A 26,394-nucleotide genomic window follows, 5' to 3' on the forward strand; every position below is an offset into this window, starting at 1 on the left:
AGAAGGTTACCAGGGAGGTTGGGAGTGGTGATGGTCTTCTTTGGGCTGAATTAATCAAATTGAGGGAGAGGTCTGAGGGAATTCGAGGAATTTCCTTCATGGGGAGGGGTCCAATCTCCTCAGGGTCTTATCCATATCCACAAAGTGGATCAGCCTTGGAATTTTCCTCCCAAAACTTTTGCTGACCTGTTTCATTGTCCAGGGCCTTTCCCTATCTACCTGCCTACATCAGTTACTGTATTTGGCATATCGAATACACCACGGGAAGCTTTGCCAGGCTCTGCCATGTGGGCAGGATACTCTCGGTAGCTTGCTGGGCTCTCTGAGAGGGACGGAGAATGTATATGAGAATATAAGCAAGTATGCTAAAACCAAACATATGTGTGCTGCTTTAGGTATATCAGTGGACTAGACTAGACTATTTGTGGCTGCGTGCTTCTAGGAGCTTTGGTTTATAGTCTCGATCTTGGCCGCTGATGGGAGCTGATGGGATTACGTGGTGCTGGAGGCAGTTTGTAGGTGTGATTGCCAAGCTACTGGAAAGTGGGGGGATCTGGGTGGAGGAGCATCTCCTGAGTATCACTAGGAGTAATTTCTGAGTGCAGAGCCAGGAGGAATCCCTAGGAATCACTGGGTGTGGCCCCAGAACAAAACAAACAGAAACTAGGAGAGGGAAAAAACCTTTTTCAGTGCCAAAGTATAAGAGGAAAGGCATTGCTTTGCATGTGCTGATTCTAGTTCAATCCCTGGCACCACATGGTCCCCAAAGTACTGCCAGGGGTCACGCCTGAGCACAGAGCCAGGAATAGCACTTGAATAACAGAGTGTGGCCCAAACCCACCCACTCCACTACAAAAAAGAAAAAAGAAAAGAAAAAGAAAACATGGTATACCAGAGATGTGGCTTGGCCACAGAGTGCTTACCTCTTATGTATGAGGCCCTGGATTCAATCCCTCACCAGGAGGAAGATTTCCAGAGTGAGCGTGGGATAACATTGGTTTGTGCTTTCTCCTCTTCTACAAGAAGCTTAGGTTTACTGAGTAATACCCATCACAATGTTCCCGAAGCACTCCCATTTCCTCGGTATTCATCTTTAACTTTTCTGTGCTTTTTCTACCCATTAATCATTCATTTCCCCTAAGTGACCTGTGACTTATAAAGTCAAATTCCTCAGAAATCTCTTATTTTGTATTTGTAAGTGAAATAATGCTTTTATCCTTCCCTTATGCCATTTTGCATAGTTTTCTTCGGAACAATGTACTTTTTTTTTCCTTTTTGGGTCACACCTGGCAATGCACAGGGGTTACTCCTGGCTCTGCACTCAGGAATTACTCATGGCGGTGCTCAGGGGACCACATGGGATGCTGGGAATCGAACCCAGGTCGGCTATGTGCAAGGCAAATGCCCTACCTGCTGTGCTATCACTCTACCTCACAATGTACTTTTTATATAGACACAGGAAGATAATTAATGCTATGCTTTTGTAACTTGGGAGTTAACTGATTCTGAATAATATTCACTCCTGAGCATCTGTTCTCTTGACTTAAGCCTCAATTGCCCTAGTTCCTAGTACCCCAAAAGCAGGGTCCTGAGGATGAACCCAGGGCAAGCTGTGAGCTACCCTGGCATCGAAATAGGCCAGGTCAAGTGCCATAATACTTAACAGTAAGTTAAGAGCACAGTCATGGACAAATTCTGTTATGATCCAAAGAGTAACAACTGGGTAAGGACCCTGTGAGGGTTAGGAATGACTAATCTGGCCTGAGCACTGTAGTCTGGGATCTATATAGCGAGATGTCCCCAGGAGAGCCACCTTACAAGCTTAATGCATCTCTTACTATGTCTACGTAAAATGACTAATATTATTAAGAAGTAGAAGGAAGATGAATGTTTTAATGGTTGTTGGACTAAAGAAAGGAGAAACACCACCCCTAGGTGGTATTTCACCCTTTAGCTGATCTTCTGGGCTGCAGAAGATCTTTGTCTTACTTTAAAAGAGCTTCCCTTGGAGGGAAGGGCTTTCATATGTTGATTGTGCTCCTCACCTAGATGTAGTGGCTACCCCCAATGCTGGGAGGTTGGGGCAAGACTGAGCTGCCAGACTGAGCTCAAGGCACAGAGAGACTAGCATGGGGAACAGGAGGAGACAAGAATGAGGGGCAGTGTGAGACTGAAACAAGGCACTTAGTGAGACTCGAACAGACACATGGGGAGAATGGAATAAATGGCAACTGATCACCAACCAGCCTCCCTGGTGGCCCTATTCTCTCCTTCATGCGTCTGTTGGCGGTGGCTGCAGGCCGGGGTCGGGAAGGGGCTCATGGCCACCAAATGCATGTGGCAGGTAAGAGAGACCACACCACTGTGCCAATCATGTATTTATTTTTTGATTACACAGGTAAGGATGGCAGATAGATGTTTTGTGTTTTAAATAACGAAGTGAGAGCTTGGGTGAGCCATAGATATAGGATTCTCTCCACAACTCTAGAGATTTTACTTTTCCACAGTTATAGCAGTGAAGCCCCAAACTTGGGTTTGGAGTCAGGAGATAAAAGTGAAAGCAGACTATAGGGCTATAACAGCTCAAGAAATAAAGGCTTCTCACTAAAAATAATAATAATAATAAAAAAAATAATAGTAATAAAAGAAAAGAAAAGAAAAGAAATAAAGGCTTCCATCTGACTAAGGCTAATGGTCTTATTAAACAGGGTTTGTTTTGCCTTATTTCATCCTTGCACGGCAGAGCCTAGCAAGCTCTCTGTGGCATATTCGATATGCCAAAAACAGTAACAATAACGAATCTCATTCCCCTGACCCTGAAAGAGCCTCCAGTATGGCAGCATTGGGAAAGAGGAGTAAGGAGAGGCTACTAAAATCTCAGGGCTGGGAGGAATGGAGACGTTACTGGCACCTGCTTGAGTAAATTGATGAACAATGGGATGACAGTGATAAAGTGACAGTGATATTTCATCCTTGTTGCTTGAGGGGAAGAAGCAGCAGTTCAGGAATTCCTGGTTCTCGGGGCCACATATGAACACAATAGTGGTCACTTCCAAACCTGAGGCCTAAACAGGGCTTAACCTCACTGGATTTCTCAACAGGGATTGTCCAAGATGAGTCTTTGTCCTTAGCATTATAGGAAGCTCAGCATATACCAGTGAAAGAGCCAGTCATTGTGACCACCCCAACTCTCTCTCCCGCAATGCCACATGCTTCCTCAACGCCTTGGGAACCAATGAATTGTGCTCACCTTGTCCCACGATACCACCCACACTTTGAGTTTGCACCTGCATTAGCTTCCTGTCTGATTGGCAAGAGGTTCCAGATGATGAGTCTCATTCCTAGAATTTTAAATGCAAGGGGATTTCAAAGATTTATCCAAAGAATAAAAAGGAAATGTTATCAAGGAAAATTAGGAATCTAAGTTCATTTTAGTTTACTTGTAGGGCATCCTGGGATGTTGTGGAAACTCAGGGACATTGTCTTAGCTGATGTTTTTTTTTTGTTGTTGTTTTTGGGTCACACCTGGCGATGCACAGAGGTCACTCCTGGCTCTGCACTCAGGAATCACCCCTGGCGGTGCTCAGGGGACCATATGGGATGCTGGGGTTTGAACCAGGGTCGTCCGCGTGCAAGGCAAACGCCCTACCCGCTATGCTATCACTCCAGCCCCTGTCTTAGTTGATGTTCCTTGTTCTGTGACTGTGCTGAAAGGAGAATTAATAAAAGGCTGACAGATATTTCATGGAGAATAGTAAGTATATGTGTCCTAATACTTTGGATTCCTGTCTAGGAATGCCCTGTAAGATTCAATGGAAAATTCTAGTATATTGGTTGTGGCTGCAAAAGTCTCCACAGAATACATTCCTTGGTAGCTAGAGAGATGGCTCAACAGATGGAGCAAGTATTCTGCATGCAGGAAGCCTGAGTTGGATCCCCTGCACCATATGGTTCCTCAGCATTGCTCATATAGTCCCCAAACAAACAAAAAAAGAATGAATCATTCCTATACTGAGCTGCAAAATTATTACTCTATCTCAAATCTATATCACAAAGTAAGTAACATTTGTATCTATGTCTATATGATGAGCTATGTTATCAAAGAGCCTTCATTAGGCACGTACTGTTTACCCATGCACTGTGCTAGCTTTTGGAACACATTATTTAAATTGAATGCCCAGAAAAAGCCTCAGTGGAGATCAGAATGGTCATTCTGCTTTGCAGGCAATAAGAAATTGTGTGACTTAGGGGTTGGAGCAATAGCACAGCGGGTAGGGTGTTTGCCTTGCACGCGGCCGACCCGGGTTCGATTCCCAGCATCCCATATGGTCCCCTGAGCACCACTAGGAGTAATTTCTGAGTGCAGAGCCAGGAGTAACCCCTGTGTATCGCCAGGTGTGACCCAAAAAATAAAAAAAAAGAAATTGTGTGACTTGCTTGGCCTCATCAGATGTTGAATTCATTCCATAACTTAGGCTACATATGGATTTTATCCAATAGATGTTTATGTGCTGAACTGTGCAATGGGCAAATAGGATAAAGGTTTCCCTGATTGGTTGACTCTATGGATGAGGTATGAATGTGTGGATAAAATGTACTGCACTGTAGCACTGTTGTCCCATTGTTCATCGAATTGCTCGAGCAGGCACCAGTAACGTCTCCATTGTGAGGCTTGTTACTGTTTTTGGCATATCGAATACGCCACGGGTAGCTTGCCAGGCTCTGCCATGCAGGTGGGATACTCTCTCTCGGTAGCTTGCCGGGCTCTCCAAGAGGGACAGAGGAATCAAACCTGGGTCAGCCGCGTACAAGGCAAACACCCTACCTGCTGTGCTATCGCTCCAGTCCATGGATAAAACAACAAAAACTAATCTATTTTGGGATTGGAGAAATAGTATGGCAGGAAGAGCACTTATCTTGCACAAGCCAATCCAGGTTTGATCCATGGCACCCGGTATTGTTCCCCAAGACTGCCAGAAGTGATATCTGAACACAGAGTCAAGAGTAAGCCTTGATCTCTGTCAGGTGTGGTTCCCCCCAAACCCAAACAAACAAGCAGGCAACAAACTAATGATGGGGGTGCGAGAAGGTTTTGTGGGTAAAGTACCAGTCTTTCAAGTATAAGGCTGGGGGGCTGGAGAGATAGCACAGCGGGTAGGGCGTTTGCTTTGCACGCAGCCGACCCGGGTTCAAATCCCAGCATCCCATATGGTCCCCTGAGCACCGCCAGGGGTAATTCCTGAGTGCAGAGCCAGGAGTAACCCCTGTGCATTGCCGGGTGTGACCCAAAAAAAGCAAAAAAAAAAAAAAAAAAAGTATAAGGCTGAGAATTCCATCCAATGCCACTAACTGCAGGGGTAGATGGGTGAATGGGTGTGTGAAGGGTGAGTGAGTGGGAGAAGTAGAGGGGTGGATGGGAGGATTACTGGCTACATAGATGGGTGGGTGAATGGATGGATGAATGGATAAATGGGTGTATGGATGGACTGCGTGAACGAGTGGGAAAGGGAGAGAGGGGAGGATGAATGGATTATTGGCTACATGGATGGGTGAGTGGATGAGTGGGTGGGTGCGTAGATGGATGTGTGGAGGGACTGGTGAATGGGAGAGGAGAGAGGTGTAGATGCATGAGTGGGTGGATAATATGAATAGATGAATGGGCGAATGAATGAACAAATGGACGGACGGGTGAATGGATAAATGAATAGAGTGAACGGTTTTGAGGTTGGGCAGCCCGAAGTCAGAGCGCCTAGCGGCTGAGTGGATGCGCGCGGGCGGCTACTCCACACAGTACGGTAGGAGCTGGCGGTTTCTCCCCTAGCCCAGCCCGCGCCTCACCCTCCCTCCCCTTCTCCTCCCCTCTCCCCCACCCCTACCTACTCTTCCTCCTCCTCCTCCTCCGCCGCCGCCGCCGCCGCTGCCCGCCCGCCGGCCACCCCGACCCAGTCCCGGCGGGCGGGCGAAGGGAACGACCCGCATCTGTTGCGCTCGGCCCGCCGCGATGCGCCGAGGAGCCGCGCCGCCCGGGGTCCGCCGCGCCGCACCATGAAGCTCCGCAGCAAGGCGGCCGCGTTGCTCCTGCTGGCGCTGGCCGCGCTGCTGCTCGCGCTGCTGTCCCTGCGCGCCCGCCGCGTCCCGGGGCCCGCGGCCCCCGCGCGCCCCGCGCCCGCCCCGCCGCGCCGCGCCGGCCCCGCCGCGCTCCCCGGGGCCGGGCCCGGCACTCGCCGGCGCGCGGGGCCACGGCCGCACCCCCGGGCCGCTCGCGGGGGCGCCGCCGTCCTGGAGAAGTTGGCGAGGTGAGTCGTGGCAGCCCGGGAATCCGTGCAGGGGTCGCGCGTCTCGCTCCCGCCACCCGTGCCGAGCGCTGGGAGTCGGGGCGGGGGGCGGGCTGGGGGGCACGACTCCAGCTTCACCCGCAGCAGCCCACTCTGTGTCTTAGCCGTCAGGAGAGAGAAATCAACTCCGTGGCACAGCTCATTGCCAATCACCTACATTTAAAAAAAAGTATCCAAGAAAGTGGTTTATATATTGCTTGAAGAAAAAAAATAAACTCAAGGCATATTTTTGCTTTCTTGCAATCATACGCCCTTTGTTTAATTTTTTTAAAAGCCATCACTGTGCAGGAATGCTTTATCAAATTCTCATGTTTCACAGGAGAATTTTTACCATAAAACCTCGATCTGATTAAGTTGGGGGAAAAGTTGGATGTTTATCAAGTACTGGCTGCCCCGCACGCAAACTCCATTCTCCCCGCGATAGGGTTGGAGGAGGTTAACTCAGAACCTAAATTGCTTAAAAAGGTCCCCCCACCCCTTCGCCGAATGTAGTGAGGTACCGTAAAAACGCGGCTGGGCGCCAGCGGTGATTCTGAAGTCCTTACACTGTTTCAAACTCCAGAGAGGTTGAAGAGACCCACCAGGAAAACATGTGAACTCTCCGGATTATGTTTGAGGTTTCCTTTGGCTACGCAAAATTTTAACACTTACCTTCAAGCTTTTGGCCTTAGACTGGCCCGAAAGCCCACAGGTTAAGGATTTTCCTTCTTTCCTTTGTTGTGGAGAGCGTGTTAACCACTCCCTGTCTGGTACCCGTCTGTTTCCTCTGCCTTTCCTAGAGGTTGATTATTTCTAACTGCCTTTTGCAACGTTTGCCTTTAGTGGGCTTCTTCCTTAATTTAAAATAAGCTGAAGGATTCATTTTGACCACAATGATTAAGTTTGTTTGGGGCGCTTTTACTGTGCCTAAAGGAGGAATCAAAGCCTGAGCAAATAGCTGTCCTCTTTGTCATTGCTCTTTTTGCCTCAAAATTAGCCTTCGGATGGAACCAGTGATCTCTAACATGGCTTTAAATATTCAGAAATGACCACCTTGCATGATGTATACACTCTATGCACTGTAGCACTGTTGTCTCATTGTTCATCGATTTGCTCCAGCAAGTAACGTCGATTTGCGTCAGCAAGTAAGTAAGAGACCAGTAACGTCTCCATTGTGAGACTTGTTGGTGCTGTTTTTGGCATATCGAATATGCCAAGGGTAGCTTGCCAGGCTCTGCCATGCGGATGGGATACTCTCAGCAGCTTGCCGGGCTCTCCGAGAGGGGCGGAGGAATTGTACCTGGGTCAGCTGGCTGCATGCAAGGCAAACGCCCTACCCTCTGTGCTATCGCTCCAGTCCACCTATACGCTCTATAAAGAATAATTTTCAGAGCCAGAGAGAAGTTTAGGCATTGGCCTTGCATCTGCTACAGCCTCTGATCCTGGTTTGATCTTCAGTTCCACTTATGATCCCTCTGCCTCCCAGCACCGCCAGGGGTGACTCCTGAGCATAGAGCCTGGGATAGTCCCTGAGCACCACTGAGTCTGGCCCAACAAAACAATACCTTTCTTCTTTCTTTCTTTCTTTCTTTCTTTCTTTCTTTCTTTCTTTCTTTCTTTCTTTCTTTCTTTCTTTCTTTCTTTCTTTCTTTCTTTCTCATTGAATCACTATGAGATAGAGTTACAAAGCTTTCATGATGGAGTTTCAGTCACACAATGATCAAACACCCATCCCTTCCCCAGTGTGCATTTCCCACCACCAATGTTCCCAGTTTCTCTCCCGCCACCACTACCCCATCCCACCCCCTGCATTTATGCAGGCATGGTCCTTTTTCACTTTTTCTCTACTTTGAGGCATTATGGTTTGCAATACAGAAACTGAGAGGCCATCATGTTTGGTCCTTTGTCTACTTTCAGCACATATCTCCCACCTGAGAGATTCCTCCAACCATCACTGACTCAGTGGTCCCTTCTTTTTCCCAACTGCCTTCTCCCCCAGCACATGAGGCAAGCTACCAACCATGGAGCAATCCTCCTAGCTCTTGTCTCTATTGTCCTTGGGCAGAATGCCTTTCTTATGGTCTTATTTGGATTTTCTCTCCATAAGTCTTATAATGGGTTATATTATGTTTCAACTACATGTTTACCAGCTTGTAAATTGATGCTTCTGGTAAATTGATGCGGCAACTTAAAGAGTAAGTGGCACCCTGTGCCATAGCAACCTTATGGCAGGCAGGGTGTGGTGCTGCCAGCAGGGCAGTTGTTAACCCTTCCTTTACTTGGGTTAAGGTGTTATCTGCCCTATAACTTTTTGATAGTGGGTGTCTGCGGAGTGGGATTTGAACCCGGTATCCCATTAGAAATGTCTATTTCCTGGCCATGCCTCCCCTCCACCAGCTCAGAAACCGTGGGTGTGAGATTGTTCATCTGTGCTTAATGGTTTAAATAAGCTGTCCTGGCATGTGTGACACAGACCAAGTTTTCTCCTTGTTTTCCAGGTGAGTCCAGCCCAGTACAGTTTCACAATCTGTCCTTGATTGTGAATGTATACATGAGACAGATAAAGGTCCAGGCAGCTTGGATTTTTTATGTTGATGTTCCAGTCTTGCCTGTATTCTGCAGTTTTGCTATTTTTTTCCCCCTTAAAAAAATCCATCACAGGCTTTTGGAACTGTCTCATTCTTCAAGGTGTGGGAAGCGCTGGGGCAGCATCTTCTTGTCTCCCTTGGAACAAATTGGCTCTGACTGGAAAGAAATCATGAACGGAATCCAAATGGATATTGGGGGGAAGGACTGTTCTGTGAGCAGCAGCAGTGCCTCTTCAAGTCATTTTTCTTTTGAACATATCTTGTAGATGATCATGGAAATCATGGCCACTATCACAGCAAGAAAGAACAACATTTTAAAACTCAGAAAGGTGTGGAAAATAAGGTGACTGGAAGGCTCAGACTCAAATGCATAAATATGGGTGTCCTCTGAAGACCCTGATGTTTGCAGGGGGATGTTTAAGTATTTTCCTACCTGGAGATGTTTTCAGGGCAGTAAGAGAAGGAAAGCCCAGTGCGTGGACTCCTTTATTCCTTTCCTAGTCTCTCTTGGGTTGAATTTTTGTGGTTTAGGAGGAATTTCATTTTAGGGAGGGAAAAGAAAACTTTATATTTTCAAAAAAATAAATAGCACCCCCCCAAAAAAGGGGGGAGAAATGCTGTAATCTCTTTACGTGGCTCGACTCCAAAAGAGATGAAGACTCCATGATCTCATTTCTCAGTCTGGGGGGGAGTCAGACTCAGGACTGGAGTCAGCAGAAAGTAGGGAGTTGGATGGGGTGCAGCCCACCACCTGCTGGCCATCTGTGTCTCCCCAACCCAGGGGCCTCTAGTAAGTCAAGGTCTGCCACGTCAGCGCAGGAAACGCTGCGCGCTCCTTCCACATCTTGTTTTCATTTTAGAGAAGTTTCCAGGGACTTGCCTCGTGAGCAGGCAGACCCTACAATTTTCTAACTACTCATTTGTATGCAGCCTGTTCTGCGGTGGCCTTGCTGGGACCGAGGGGGAAAGGCGGGAGGTGGGGTCTGAGCTTCCAGGAGAAGGGTGATCTCTGAAGGGGGTGCCACACTCCAAGAAGCAGTCTGGGTGCCTGCAAGCACCAAGAAACGTGCTTTCTTTCTCTGGGTTTATTGGTGATTTCTACCTGGCTGACTTCCAAAAAAAGAATTTGAGAGTCTTTTCAAAAGAGACCCATATACAATAAGGTCATTGAAATACTTCTTTGAAAAAATAGGAAGTCCTACAGAGGAGGGGGGAAATGAGTGTGGCTTGTCCCCAGCCACATTACAGTTATGAGGAATAGTGTTAATTTAGCTCTAAGCTCCCTGGCAGCCTTGTCAAAGAGGGAAGCAGACCCTCTAAGCAAGGCTGAGGCTATTTCTAAGCACAGTGGGACGACTGTCTTTTACTCCATCTTTAGCAAACGTGTTGTATATAATGCAGTGGACAGGGCACTTGCCTGGGTTTGACTCCTCACTACCCCGACATGGTCCTGTAAGCCTTCCAGAAGCGATCCCTGAGGGCAGCATGAGGAGTAAGCTCTGCGCAATGCTGGGTGTGGCCCCCAAACAAAAAATAAAGATTAAAAAAATTAAAAAGGGAACTAGGAGGGGTTGCATAATTTTCACAGCTTGAGAAGGAGGGCTTTGCCAGAGAGGCACTTTGTTTGTCATGGATCAGAAATCTAAGAGGGGAACTTTGCTTGGGAATAGGCTTTCGTTAGACTGAGACTCTCATCCAACTTGCTTCTGAAAGCTCCTCTTTAAGCCTCCATATGGAAAAGGAAGTTTAATACAATTACCAATCTGTGTTATAGAATACCAGCTCTGGCATCTGGAGTCTAGAGAATTGGGCCCTAATTCCATGCCATTTGTTTCATTAATTTCACCTTAATTTCCTCATCTGTACAAAAATGAATTGATCTAAAAGTTTTCTAAGTGCTCTTCCAGCTCTGGCATTTAATGGTCTTGGTGGTGAGATCATGAGTTTAGCCTTGATGACTGTTACTTTAGCCCTTTCTGCTGTCTTGTGAAACCACTGTTTCTCATGTAATGGACCTCGCCTAGAATGCTTCCTGATTCCTCAGCTCAGCCCTCTTCTGAACCAGACTCTCCCTTCTGTGTTGGCCTGCATATCGACTCTTTCCCCTCTTAAAATAGACTTCTCAGGGAGGTTGAGGCTATTTCTAAGCACAATGATACTCCTCTGTCATTTATTCCATTTCTAGCAAATGTGTGTGTATACATATATACGTATATTTGGCTTGGGGGCCACACTCGATAGTCTTCAAGGGCTACTCCCAATTCATGCTTGGGGATTCCTCCTAGTGGTGCGAAGGATATTATGGGGTGTCAGAGATTAACCCAGGACTCCTGCGTGCAAAGCAAGTGCTCAGGCCATTGAATTATTGCTTCAGCCCAGCAAATGTGTTTTGTGTGTGTGTTCTGGGCCAGATGCTCATTTTGCAATGATGTCTTTGAATGTGGGGGACAGGGTGAAATGATACAGAAAAATGCTACCCTTGCCACCAGCCTCAAGCAGAAGAAGTACATAAACTGTTTCTGCAGAGACACCATTTTCAGGGCCTGAGCAGTAGTGCGGCAGGTAGGGCATGGCAAAACTGGCCTTGATCTCTGACAGCCCATACGGTCCCCTAGACCTCTAGGAGTGATCCCTGAGCACAGAGCCAGAAGTTATATCTGAGAACTGCCAGATGTGCCCCCAACTCTTCCCCTCCTCAAAAACAATTTTTTACCATTTTCTGCACTTCCCTTCTCAAGCTCTAAGAAGAGATCTTCTCTGACCCTTCAAGTCTGCATAAAGGAGAACCTCTTCAAGAGAAATGCTGTTATATAGAAAAATGCCAACTCTGGGGCTATCCTATCATTAGTTGGTATTCCCAAGGTATATTCAAAACCTCTAATTCTGGGAACCATCTTCGACATTATGTTACTAAAGGTCTTGAGTCCTTCTTAAACCCTCTACTCATGCCCAGTCAAGTCGAACCTACTGGTTTTCAGAGTAATAACTTCCTACTCCCCCCATTTCCACTGCTTTCGTGGTTGCTCCTATGCTCCTGCCACCCTGGATGGGCAATAGTTGATTTCTGCTGCTGGTTTGTGCACTTTGCCCGCTCCAGCTCATGGTTCCACACAGCTGCCAGTGTCACCTTTGGTATGTAGACCGCTCAGGCCACTCGGCTGGTTAGAGCTCTCTGGTGCATCAGACTGACTTCCCTTCGCACAGGGGTCAAATTTATTTTCTTAGTGCAGTTTTCAGTTCTTGTCTGGTCTCAGCCCATTTGGGTCTCTGACCTGGCTCTGCTCTATCCTTGGATAGCTCCCTCCATCTTTCTTTTTTTGGGGGGAGAAGGGTGATTGGGGACCTAACCCAGTGGTTCCCAGGGCTTATTCCTGACTTTGTGCTGGAGCCATATGCAGAGCTGGGGATCAGACCAAGGTTGGCCAAGTGCAAAGCAAGTGCCGTCACCACTATACATTTCTCTGGCTCCAGCCTCCCTTGTTCTTTTAGACCTATGCTTTCTTCTTCTGTGGATCTTTCTGGTTGCTATAGGAAAACAGAATCTTGCCATCATTTCTACTTTCTTATCCTGTTTACCAGTGTGAGTTGTTTTGTTTTGTTTGAGGGCTACACTTGGTAGTGCTCTGTAGCTACTCTCAGCCCAGTGCTTGAGGGTTGCTCCTGGCGGTATTCACAGAATTGTGTGGTGCTGAGGATTGAACCCCTGCTCCCTGCACGCGGAGCATGTGCGCCAGTTTGTTGAGCCATCTCCTCAGCCCTATTTTAAAAATAGCATTCAGCATTAAATAAAAATTATATCTGATTTTATCCTCATCACTTCATGTCTTATTCATTGTACACTGGCACCTAGAACTTAGATGCTCTTGGAGCAGGATTTCAATCATAAAAAAGTATGTTAATACAATAAATATCAAATAAATTAAATATTTGTTGAATGAACCCCAACATATGGGATCACACAAGTACTTGAGATACATTTGTTGAATGAATCTCAGCACTATGCTGAGATTACTTATTAAATTATATATTATTTCAGTATATTAAAATAATCTCACACCATGTTTTTTTCTTTTTGGGTCATGCCAGGTAATGTTCAGGGATTATTCCTGGCTCTGCACTCAGAAATTACTCCAAGTGGTGCTCAGGGGACCATATGGGATGCTGGGGATCAAATGTGTGTTGGCCACTTGCAAGGCAAATGCCCTACCCATCTCCCTCCAGCCCCATCTCACACATTTTAAAAGAAGAATAAGGATCTTCAATAGAAATATTCTTAAAAAACAGATTTTTTTAAAAAAATGATTTTATTCCCACCCATTAGCAAACTAATTTTCAAAATTTTAATTATTATCACTTGGGGCAATGCTTTCGATAGTTTTTTTTTAAGGGGGTTGTTTACCCCTGCGGTGCTCAGGGGACCATATGGGATGCTGGGAATCGAACCCAGGTTGGCCGCGTGCAAGGCAAATTCACTATCCGCTGTGCTATCGCTCCAGCCCCTGCTTTCGATAGTTTTGATGTAGATTTTCTTTATTCCCAAAGTTTTATATTTATTGAAAAAGTAATCCAGGACTTGCTTATAACCTGCACCCAGATTCCTCATTGTGCAATCTTGCACTAATAGGAGACATTTGTTACTGTGAATGAGCTGGTATAGGCACATTACTAACGTCTCAGGTACTTAGATTTCCTTTGTTTTTCCCTAATGTCCTTTCCCTATTCCAGTCTCTCATATAGGTCACTGCATTGCATTCAGTTGGGGTTTTTCTTTTTTGGGGGGAGGCATATCTGGCACATCTGGGGATGCTCAGGGTTTACTCCTGGTTCTACACTCAGGAACCACTCCTGGTGGTGCTCGGGGGATCGTATGGGGTTCTCTAGTCCCGGGATCATATCTTTCAGGAGCCCTGATTCCTCTTACTGGGAAGTGAGCTCTAAGGTGGAACGGTGGCTCCGAGGCAGTGCAGAGGCCTCTCACGTGTGAGGCTTCAGTCACTAGCATCGTGGGGATGGGGGAAATCTGTCCTAGGCATGCTTGTTCCTACTGGGACGTTATTTTTTCAAAGGGTAGGTAAGTTGAGAAACCAGGTGACAGATTGGAGAAATTGCTTTATGGGCAACAAGCTGGCTGGTTGGTTGGGAGATTTCCAAAGCAGCTGTCTTGTCTGTGTGGTCACAGGAAGGGGCTTTTATATTTTTATTTGGAGGGCATTATATTTTTATTTGGAGGGCGGCCATACTAGCAGTGCTCAGGAGTTATTCCTGACCCTGCACCCAGAGATCACTCCTAACAGTGTTCAGGGGATCATATGGGATCCTGGGGATCCAACTGGGGTCAGCCACGTGCAAGGCAGGTGCCCTATCCACTGTGCTATCTATCTTTCCCACCCAGGAAGGGGCTTTTAGAAGAAAAAGAATAGGGAAGTATATTTTTAGATAGTGGTGGGGCCAGAATAATCAGTCCAATCCCTCTTGGGCCACTGAGGCACAGTCTGTTCTATCTGCAAATCTAAGTCTAGGTTTCTTACTCAGGGCTCAGCCAGAATGTTATCTTAAGGACATAATGGTTTTCAACAATCTCCACTGTCCTGCTCTGGAGAGCTTGCTGGGTTTTCATTTTGAATTCAGGTCTTCATTGCTTTAGGGCTGCTTTTCAAATTTTCTTTAGGTCCTTATAGGTGACAGAGTGCAAAATTAATGTACCTTGCCTTCCGTGATGTGCACATAGCTCTAATATTTTCAATTGTCACCATCTCTGTCTGTAAGGGGGTCTGATCACCAGTTCCAGTGTGTGTGTGATGAGGTGCTGGTGTCTCCCCACACCTCCACACACAACTCCTGCACCCACTGTGTTCAACAGTTCAGCTCTATTCTGACATTGTTCACCTAGAGATTGAGGTTGTGATGCAACAGGTTGTGGGGGTGAGTCCTGCAAGACTGCCCTTTTACCACCTCACTTCAGAGACCCAACAAAACCCAAGTTGTCACCTGAGCCTTGAACCCGCCAGCAATCCATTAGCAGTTCCCAAGAATCTGTCCTGGGCTTTAGTTCATTTGCTAAACTTACTAAACGACCAGTTTCCTTCAAAGAGATTTAACTCAGGAGTAGCCGGGTAGACGGTGCAGAGGGCAGGGTGTGGGGAAGGTGGGTGGAAATCCCATCCCCATCTGTAAATATGGCTCCCTTCAGTCCTCACCTGGTCACCAATCCCAAGGCTGTCTTGGATATTTATGGGTATCTTGCCATATGCAGGATAAGTTAACTTATTGGACATTAGCGATTAAAGTCAACTTTCATCACTCTTTTATCACCCATCAGAAATATGGGGCGGGGGTAAGACTGTAAATATAATCATGATTGTCTCTCCTGGCCACCAGTTCCCACCCTTCTTGGGTTCTTAAATATATCCTATTAACATAACAATAGAGACTTTTGATTTGTTAAAAATATTTTTATTTTTTCTCAAAAATCTTTAAAAATTTATTTAAACATCATGGTTCCACCACAAATGTGACAAGTGTGACCCTCCCTCCACTAATGTCCCCAGTTTCCCACTCACTCCCCAAACCTGCCCCCTTGGCAGGCACAAAATAATGTATTTTATATTGCTTGTTACCACAAAAAGGTAGGTGGAATTATAAAAAAATAGCTCAGTAAAAGAAAGCTTGTGAAAATTGTTATATCTCACAATGGGGTTATTAAAATCATTGTCTGAGGATTTACTGAACTGGTTGTTGTTAGCTGAGCTTTCTGTTATTGTTTTTGATTACTGAGCTTAGTTGGCTTCTGTGTTTCTTTCCCATTGAATTTGCTGTGACTGGGCTGTCAGTATTGTGGAGGTTCTCCAGCTGCACATCTGTAGAACTGGGGCGATTCTTGGCTTGCTCCCCTCCCCAGAAGGCCTTAGAGTTTTCAGCCCGACAGCCGCTGTCCCCATGAGTTTCATCAGCTTGGCTGGCATATTTTCTGAGATTAGTCATTGTGAAGTCTGGCCATTTACATGCTGGTGGCTGTGGGACATGAGTGTGGCTGACACAGTTTTGATCCCCAGCACCCCATATGGTCCCCTGAGCCCCTCCAGAGAGATCCCTTGGCACGGAGCCAAGTGTAAGCCCTGAATACTACTGTGTGTGGCCTAAAGGCCAAATAATAATAATGATGATGATGATAATAATAATAATAATAATACCTTTCTGCTGCCTGTTTGGCTGCTGTTGACACAGATAAAAAATATTTAGAGAAAAATAAAGGATTTATTTATTTTGGTTTTTGGGGTCACACCAATCAGAGGACACTCTTTGATCAGTGCTTAGAGATCATTCCTGGCTGTGCTTATGGGACCATGAGGTGTCAGAGATTGGACTCAGGGCTCCTGCATGAAAAGCCTGCTGTCCATTGAACTACCTCCCTGATTCCTCAAATAATATTTCATAATGATGACAGCAGTGTAATATGATGACTTAAATATTTTAGGTTATTTACTGCATCTTTGTACCAACCCAGGGTTTCTCCTGTTATTGGCTGGGCCAGAACTCTTTCTGTGTTGGGATAGAATCCCAGATCATCATTGCTTCTCCTTTCTCCGGTCTTTCGGCTAAGATCAAGTGTAGAATCCCAGAGCATCAGTTGCTTTCACTTCATTATAAAAAGGGATTTCTTGGCTCAAAACTGTCCTGAAGCACCAGCCACAGGTGTGGGCAGGATTCCATCTTTTCTATTCTTTATTTACTTGTCTGTGGGCCCTAGCACAAGAAAGCAATATGCAGGGCTTACTCTAGCTCTGGCTCTGCACTCAGGAATCCTGGAAGTCTTGGGGGGCCATTTGGAAGGCAGGAGATAACCTGGGTTGGCCTATACCAGGCAAATGCCCTACCCACTGTACTATGGCTTAGCCCCTACTCATCTTTTCTATGAGGAAGGAAGGTCTGCCTGTGCTCTGAAAGCACTCCTGATTCTTTGACCAGGGATTACTCCTAGGCATGCTCAATGGACCATATGGGGTACCAGGAATTGAATGCAGGTTGGGCATGCACACCAAGCAACCTTATCCTTGGTATTCTTTCTAACCATCTTGCCTCCCTCCACCAGTTAACTCTGCTTTCTCTGACTGGACAACAGCAGAAATCACATTCTCCCTGTGGTAGCTCCCACAGGCTGAGGCTGCCCCCTTCTCCTTTTATAATTGCTAAGGGAGAAACTTCATCCTGCAGATGAGACCCGGGACCTCTGCTGATATCATTTGAACAATTTGCACCCCCACATCATGGATGGCCACCCCTAGGGGAATGGATTCAGCCCCTCCAAATATCACAGACTGAGAAGAGGAGTAATTTTCCTAAAAGAAAATGGAGATAGTCTTGGTAGAAACTCCTAGAAATAGGTACTACAAACTAAAGGCAGATAGATGTTCATTTTACTGGATATGCCTCTTCTACAGATGTGGGTGTTGAGGATTGGAGGTAACATTTGTCCAAGGGATAGCCAAGTAGTAAACTTAGAATTTATTTTTATTTAAAAAAGTTTTTTGGCTTTGGGGAGGCTGGAGCAATAGCACAGCAGGTAGGGCATTTGCCTTGCATGCGGCCGACCCAAGTTCGATTCCCAGCATCCCATATGGTCCCCTGAGCACCGCCAGGAGTAATTCCTGAGTGCAGAGCAAGGAGTAACCCCTGTGCATCACCAGGTGTGACCCAAAAAGCCAAAAAATAAAAAGCTTTTTGGCTTTGGGCCATATCTAGTAGTGCTCTACTTCTGGCTTGGTACTTAGAGCTACTCAGCATATGTGATACCAGGGACAGAAGTGGCTCAGGCTCATGCAAGGCAAACACCTTTAGTCCTGTTCTGCCTCTCGTCCCCTAGACTTGAAAGCCAAAATTTCCTTATTGAGCTAGGTTGCTCACCACGGCACTGTACTTGGAAACCAACCCCAAGTTCTAGAATTCCTGGTACCAGAGAAATAGTACAGCAGGCAGGGAACTTGGCTTGCAAACCACCAGCCTGGGTTTGATCCCCAGCTCCACAGATGGTCCCTAGAGCCCTACCAGAACTGATCCCTGAGCACAAAGCCCGGAGTAAATCCTGAACACCACTGGGCATGGCCCACAAACAAGCAAACTAACAAACAAAAAGTTCTAGAATTTTTTCGATTGCTGGCTAAACTTCCTTTGAAAATGATTCCCTTGATAAGATCCCTTTTTTGTTGTTTCTACAGATAGTACCTATTTATTAGTAAGGGGAAAATAGTCTACAATAATTTCCCATATCCTAAAGTTTTGTATCCTTATATGATATATTATATACATCCTTACATATATAAAGTTTACATAAATATTCTTACATAGTTTTATATATATATAAAATATTCCTTTGGCATACATTTAGAAAACCAAAATGTTAGCTGTGATTATGGAATCGGAATTGTAAATACTACCTTTGCTTTTCTGTACTTTAATTTTTCTTTGATAAACATATACATTACTTGTGTAATTTATAAAACAAATTAGGGGCTGGAATACTGTGTACCTGCAGTTGACCTGGGTTTGATCCCTGGCATTCCATATGGTCCCCTGTGCTCCACCAGGTGTGCTCCCTGGGTACAGAACAGGACTGAGTCCTGAGCATCACTGGGTGTGACTCAACTCCCCAGCCCCCAGTTATACAAAAATTCATAAAAATTATATGAACATATCAATAGATGCAGAGAAAGCATTTGATAAGATCCAGCACCCATTTATGATTTTTTTAAAAAATCCCTAATTATATGGGAATTGAAGAAACTTCCCTCAACATAGGCAAAGGCATTTTCCCCAAGTCCACAGCAAACATTATACTCTGTAGCACTGTCACACTGTCGTCCTGTTGTTTATCGATTTTCTCGAGTGGGCACCCCAGTAACATCTCCATTGTGAGACTTGTTGTTACTGTTTTTGGCATATCGAATACGCCATGAGTAGCTTGCCAGGCTCTGCCGTGTGGGTGAGACTCTCTGAGAGGGACGGAGGAATCAAACCCAGGTCGGCTGCATATAAGGCAAACGCTCTACCTGCTATGCTATTGCTCCAGTCCAAACATTATACTTAGTGTGGAAAATAGAAAGACTTCCCTCTAAGATCAGGCACAAGACTAGGTTGCCTACTCTCACTACTTCTAATCAATATAGTACTGGAAATACTTTCCATAGAAATTAGGGAAGAAAATGATATTAAGAGCTTCTAGATAGGGAAGAGGTCAAGCTTTCACTATTTACAGATGGCATTTATAAAGCCCCAAAGACTACAAAAAAAGCTTCTGAAGCAATAAATTTGTATAGTAAAGAGGCAAGCTACAAAATTAATATGCAAAAATCTATGACTTTCCTATATGCAAATAATAGAAGAGACAATATTAAAAAATGATTTTATTCAAATTGTGTCTTAGAAAATCAAGTTCCTAGAAATCAGCTTAACTAGAGAGGTGGTAGGCCTATACAAAGAAAACTATAAAACACTACTTAAATAGAAGAGAACACAAAAAAATGGAAACATCTCCTTCACCAAAAATGGCAATACTCAGGGGGAATGGTGCTGCTAACAGGTCAACTTGTACCTGTGGGGCGAGTGCATCAGCAGCCTGATGGTGCCTTCAGGCTTCCTGATACCCCAGAATTGCTGCTGTGCCTTTGTCCAGACCCCAACAACTTGGGACCAAGTTTACCAAGAAGTTAAACAGCCAAAAGTTAGATATGTGGGAGCCACACCCGCAAACCACTGCCAGCTCAGCTATACAAGCTCGTTTACTGGCCTAATTTCAGAGACCGTGGCTGGAGTGATTGCACAGTGGGTAGGGCGTTTGCCTTGCCTGCGGCCAACCTGGGTTCAATTCCTGCGTCCCTCTCAGAGAGCCCGGCAAGTTACCAATAGTAGCCTGGCAAGCTACCCTTGGCGTATTCGATGTGCCAAAAACAGTAACAAGTCTCACAATGGCAACGTTACTGGTGCCCACTAGAAGCAAATTGATGAACAACGGGAGACGGTGTTACAGTGCTATTTCAGAGACCCATAGATAAATATCAAAAGAGATTAAAAGCAACAGTTAATCTTGGACCTGCGCATGGCTGAACAGACTGAGGTAAATCAAAGGGGGGGAGGGTTGGCCTGGTGGCCCATCCAAGCAGAGCCCCCAGCAGCCACTTGCCTCCACAAACCAAAATCACCACCATACCCCTGGCCTGACTCCACCGTCTCAGGAGGACCTGTTGAAAATTCTGGTATGTGGGTTTTGTGAGGGAAATCCCCAGGTTTTTCAGAGTTGGGATGGGTTACCTCCCCCCACTTCCCAATACACATGGAAGCATTGGCCATCACCCCCACGAACCAACTCCAGCGCCGCTGTGTAAGCTCTGCTGCTGGCCTTGCTTCAGAGACCCCTAAATAAATCTCGAAAAAGATCAAAAGCCACAGTTAAGCTCAGACCCATACATGACTGAACAGACTGGAGTAAATTGGAGGGGCAGGTTGGTCTGTGCCTGCCCAAGCAGAGCCCCTGGCAGCCACTTGGCTTCCACAATCCAAAATTGTCGCCATACCCCAAGCATGACTCCCCCATCTCAGGATGGACCTCACCAAGACATAATCTGCTGAAAATTTTGTAATGTGGATCTTAGTGCACCAACGGCCCTTGCCCAGAGTCACTGCAGCAAGTCCTGGAAGATACCACAGTGCCGGAGATTTCTCTGGGCCCCGTACTGAGCCAATTTCACAGGGGCACCCTAGGTGGAGCAGATACAGTCTCCCTGCCTACTCCAGATGGAACCCTGGTGACCAAGGTCTTCCACAAGCAAGGCCCACGTATGCAGGTTCCAGGCCTAAATCTCCAGGCCGCATGATGGCAGAGGACCCGGGCTGTACTCTGGGTCCCCGCCCGCCCAGAAGACTGACTTTCATGCCTACAGTTTGCCTCCGGACACCATCTTAGTGCACCAACAGCTCTAGCCCAGAGACTCCTAGTTGAATCCCCAAATGGATTAGTGCCATACAGAGATGTCTCTGGAACCCAACCATTTGCAATCTAGAAATTTACGTTTATAATTGCGGCCGTTATCTAGTGTCTGTCCCTAGCAGGTAGGTTTGAATGGTGGTGGGAAAACTCGAGCAAAACATAAATTAGAGAGAGAGTATTGGGGAAATTGTCTGCCATAGAGGCAGGGTGAGGATTGGGATGTGTGTGTGTGAAAACTTGGGACATAGGTGGTGAAAAATGTGCACTGGTGGATGGATAGGTGCTACATCATTGTATGGATGAATCTCAAACATGAAAGCTTTGTAACTATCTTACAGTGATACAGTAAAATAAAAAAGTAATGTGGAGTTCATGCCCAATTCAATCAGCTTAATCAATGGCTGAACAAATAGCAGTACTCCTACATTATTAAAAAAAAACAAACATGGCAATACTCTCCGAAGTACTATACAGATTCAGTGCAGTCCCTATAAGGATATTCATGACATTCAAAGAAATAGATTAAACACTCTTGAAATTCATATGGGACAATACTTTCCCCCAACCCCCACCGAAATAGCCAAAGCAGTCCTTGGGAAAAAGAAGGTGGGAAGCATCATTTTACCCAACTTCAAACTGTACTTCAAAGCTGTAGTAATTAAAACAGTGTTGTATTGGAATAAAAAACAGACCCTCAGATCAATGGAATGAATTGAAAATCCAGAGACAGACTCTCAGGTATACGGCCAATAAACCTTCAATAAATGAGCAAAAAATATGAAGTGAAGGAAGGAAAGCCTCTTCATCAGGTGGTGCTGGAAAACTGGTCAGCCACATGCAAAAACTAAACTCAGACTTCTTTCTAATGCCATGCACAAAAGTTAAACCAAAATGTATTAAAAACCTCGATATAAGACTTAAATTCATAAAGTGCATAGAGGAAAACATAGACAGAACATTTTAAGACATTGAAGCTAGATGTATCTTTAAGGATGAAACACCACTGACCAAGCCAGTAGAGGCAAAGTAAACAAATGGGACTACATTAACTTAAGAAGTGTCTGCATCTCAAAGGAAATGATGACCAGAATACAAAGAGAGCCCACAGACTGGAAAAAAGCATTTCCTCTCCACTCACTCAATAAATGGTCAATACATCAAGATACATCCCTAATAGAACTTTACAAGAAAAGGACATCTAACCCCACGAAGAAATGTGGAGAAGAACAGAAACTTCCTCAAAGAAGAAACACAAATTTGGCCAAAAGGCACTTGAAAAAATGCTCTGCATCACTAATCATCAGGGAAATGCAAATAAGAGCATTAATGAGATATCACCTCACGCATCAGAGACCGGCACTTATCAAAAAGAACAATAACCAGTGTTGACTTTGAATGCGTGCAAAAGGGACCCTCATTCACTGATGATAGGAATGTCAACTGGTCCAACCTTTTTGGAAGACAATAAGGACAGTCCTCAGGGAACTAGCAATTGAGCTCCCATATGACCCAGTAATTCCATTCCTGGGAGTATAACCAAACAACCCCAAAACACAGTGCAGAAAAGACATCTGCACTCCTATGTTCATTATAGCACTATTGCCAATAGCCAACATGCAGAAACAACCTAAGTGCCCAAGAAAAGATGACTGGATAAAGAAGCTCTGGTACATATGCACAGCGGAATACTGCTCAGCCATAAGAAAAGAAGTCATGCAATTTGCTGACATGTGGATGGACCTGGAGAGTATTGTGCTGGATGACATGAGTCAGAAGGAGAGGGACAGACATTCAGATGCAGGATCGAAAGAAACATAGTAGGGGAATAACTGATGCCTGAAGGCAAAAGAAACAATGTGAAGAACTGGTCCTTAGTTGGACACTTGTCACTGTAGTGGGAAGGGAAATAGGTCAGGGAAGGGACCACTGTGACATGATAGAGGGAAGTGGTCACTATGAATAAGGACTGGGTACTGAAAGGAAGTAACATGCATGAGTCCCTATTGGTGGAGTATTGTAAACCATAGTGTCTAATAGGAAAAACGAAAAAAGTGCCTGCGATGAAGGCCAACTGGGGGATGAGGGGATGGGGGCAGGGGTGGGGAGAGTATTGGGGGAACAGGGCAAAGTGGACATTGGTGAAGGGGTTGGTGTTGGAACATTGTACACCTGAAACTCAACCATGAATAACTTTGTTACATTATAACTCATGGTGATTCAATAATAATAATAATAAAACCCAAACATTTCTTACGGGCCAGAGGTGTAGTAGAATGGAAATAGGCTGGGATCATCTTTTTTTCTCCCCTTATGTTTGTAAGTCCCTCATGGTCTTTGGGAAATGACGTTGAAGGGCCTGTTTAGTTAGGGCATACCTGGGACTACTCTCAGTTCTGTTCTTGGGAGTTCCTCCCAGCAGTACATGGGGGAGCCATGCAGTGTTGGGGCTTGAGCAGAGGCCGCCTGCATGTAAAGCCTGTGCTCCGAGTTAAGTGCTCCTTAACTCCTTTCTAATGATAGTCAGTTATCCCTTTCATCTGAAGAGCGCAGTCGTGAGATCATAGCCTTCTGTGCACGAGAATCACAGGCTCTAAGTGAGTGGTTGGGCGGAAGCTATTGATAGGATAATGGGTAGGGCATTTGCCGTGTAAGCAGCCTACCCAACTGGCACCCTGACTGTGTGAGGGAGAGACCCTGAGCCTCTGCACCACTGTGAAAAAACAGGAGATACAGAACCAGGAAGCCGGCCCTGAGGCCATGGGCCTTGCAAGTAAGAGACCCGGACGCCAACCCTTGATACTACAAAACAAACTGATAAATGTGGCAAACCTCGAACCCTCAAACCCTCATACGTTGCTGGTGGGACTCTGAAATAATGCTGCCACTTTGAAAAAAATAATTTGGCAGTTTCTCAGAATGTTCATTATAGATATGCCATCTGACCCAGAAGTTCTACACTCAGTTACAGAGCTAGGGGAAGTAAAAATATATGCCCACACAAAATATGTACACAAAATTTTATAGTAGCATTATTCACAATAGCCAATAACACCAGCCCAAATGTCCCATAAATTTATAAATGGATAAATAAAATGTTTGCATATTTATACAATTGAATATTGTTATGGCAACTACATATTCTTATTTTAAAAATAAGAATGAAGTATTAATGTTACTACAGTATGTATAAACTTTAAAAAACAGTAACTTGGGGCTGGAGCAATTGTACAGCAGGTAGGGTGTTTGTCTTGTACGCGACTGACCTGGGTTTGATTCCTAGCATCCCATATAGTCCCCTGAGCACCGCCAAGAGTAATTTCTGAATGCAGAGCCAGGAGTAACCCCTGTGCATCACCGGGTGTGACTCCCCCCTCCCCCCCAAAAAAAGAAACAAACAAACAGTAACTCGAGCACTGGTGAAATAGTATAGAGGGTAGAGTGCTTGCCTTGCATGTGACCAACCTGGGTTTGATCCCTAGCACCACTTTTATTTCCCAGAGCCCACCAAGAATATGCCCTGAGATGGGTGTTTGAGCATTGTATAACTGAGACTTTAACCTGAACGCTTTGTAACTTTCCACATGGTGACTTAATAAAAGAATTAAAAAAAAAAAAAGAAGAAGCCCTGAGCATTGCCAGATGTGACCCCCACACAAAACAAAAGCAAAAAACAGTAACTTGAACCTTCTGAAAATACAAAGATCTCACAATTTATAAACCTGTATCTATGAGATAACCAGCATAGGTCAAGCCATCAAGACTTAGTGAACTGGTTTGTTTTTATTTTATTTTTGTTTGGAAGTCATTCCCAGCCATGCTCAAGATCCAATGTGGTTCTGGGGTTTGAACCTGGGCCTCCTGAGTTTCGCAAAGCACATGCTCAACCCATTGATTGCCTCTCCAGCCCCTACAGTTTCTTCTGGGCGATGAAAATGTTCCTGAATTCATAGTGGCAAAGGTTGTACAACTAATTGTATTTCAATAAAGCTTTCATTAAGTACATCAATAAATGCAGTTCATGAATGTAACAAGGATATTGATTTAAAACTTTTTTTCTTAAGTTATCAATGGTGATATCATAATGGTGTTGCTGGTATGGGAATGACTGTAGTTTGGAAAATTGTTGTCTCCCTGGTCCTGCCTTATGCCAGATGAAAAATGACGCCCAGATGAACAAAGGAGGCTCTGAGGGAGGAGAACCTCACCCCTTGCACGATGCCCGAGAGGGAAGGAGGCGTCTCCTTAATCGCCTGGAAGTCTCAAGTGTGACTTAATTAAACTTCAATTTCTGGAGTGCATAAATAATGAAATACAGCGTTTATGTGTAGTGCTATTTACTTTATAGCCTATTACCACACAACAGACTAAATTATTAAAGGGAGTAATTGGTTGTTCTCAGTTCCTCTTTTCTGGCTCTCAGGCTTACCTCTTATCAGCCCTTCTTAACTGACAAGCTAAATTAATGCCAGTAAACCCGAGGCCAGCAAACGGGCTGGGCGGGCAATGTCATCAGGAAGGAAATCTGCAGCTCTTTGTAAGTGACAGCCCCAGCGTGGATGGGATCTAGTTTGAAGAGGGAAGGAGACCGAACTATGGGGGGCAAGGACAGAAGATGAATTTTTTTCCTGCTTTTTGGCTCACACCGGTGAATGCACAGAGGTTACTCCTGACTCTGCACTCAGGAATTACTCCTGGCAGTGCTCAGGGGACCATAGGGATGCTGGGAATCGAACTTGGGTCGGCCGTGTGCAAGGCAAATGCCCTACCCGTTGTGCTATCACTCCAGCCTCCAGAAGGTGAACTTTAAGAAGCTGAATAGGCTCCTTGGAGGGTGAGGGTAGAGGAGCAGAATCCCTCTCTGCAAAAGAATTTGAAGATAAACCCCAAACTGTTGGAATGTAGCCCGAGAAGGAGGCCAGAGTGGCCCTTTGGGAAGTGGCAGAGCTGTGGTTTGACTGCCAGGAGGACGGGCTAACATGTGTGTCTCAGCTAAGTGCTCTGGGAGCCAGGGGCATCAGCAAGTTTCCCTTGCAGAGTACAGAGTTGGAAACACCTAAAGTCCATGACAAAAACTTTCCCCACTGATGGCCTGGATAGAGCTTTTACTTAAAAACCCAGATGTGCTGACGGAAAGGGCTTCGCTAAGTTAAATCGCTTTCCATGAAAGTGGTTTGGAGTGAAATCAAGTGTCATGAATATTCCAAGAGAGGCAGAAGTCTTGAAGGTATGATACCAATTCTGTTAGCAGAGGACCAGGGGGCCACTGCTGGGGGAAGGGAAACATCTGAGAGGCGCCTTCAGTTGTCAAGAATATTTATTTCCTTTGGATCGTGGCCCTTGGAACAGGGCTGTGCTCCTGAACAAAGCCGAGGCCCAGAGCACAAGGGTCTCCTTGCCGGCAGCAGGTTGCTCTGCAGGGCTCTGTGTCTGAGTCGGCTTTCAGCTCCCCCACCCCCGTGCATGCTTAATAACTGCAGGGGACACAGCAAGGAGCTGGACCCTGAGTCTCTCTCTC

At 45.5% G+C, this 26,394-nt stretch overlaps 1 protein-coding gene across 1 annotated transcript in view; it reads left to right on the plus strand.

Annotated features, from left to right (window-relative positions):
• Window positions 1–6,045: 6,045 nt before the first annotated feature.
• GXYLT2 (glucoside xylosyltransferase 2) overlaps window positions 6,046–26,394 on the plus strand; it is an 80,467-nt gene continuing 60,118 nt past the window's right edge. Inside the window, exon 1 of the mRNA XM_055137027.1 lies at window positions 6,046–6,296. Coding sequence (XP_054993002.1) covers window positions 6,046–6,296 — 251 coding nt within the window. The remainder of the gene's footprint in view (window positions 6,297–26,394) is intronic.

Source organism: Sorex araneus, chromosome 4, assembly GCF_027595985.1.
Source record: "Sorex araneus isolate mSorAra2 chromosome 4, mSorAra2.pri, whole genome shotgun sequence".
NCBI lineage: Eukaryota > Metazoa > Chordata > Mammalia > Eulipotyphla > Soricidae > Sorex > Sorex araneus.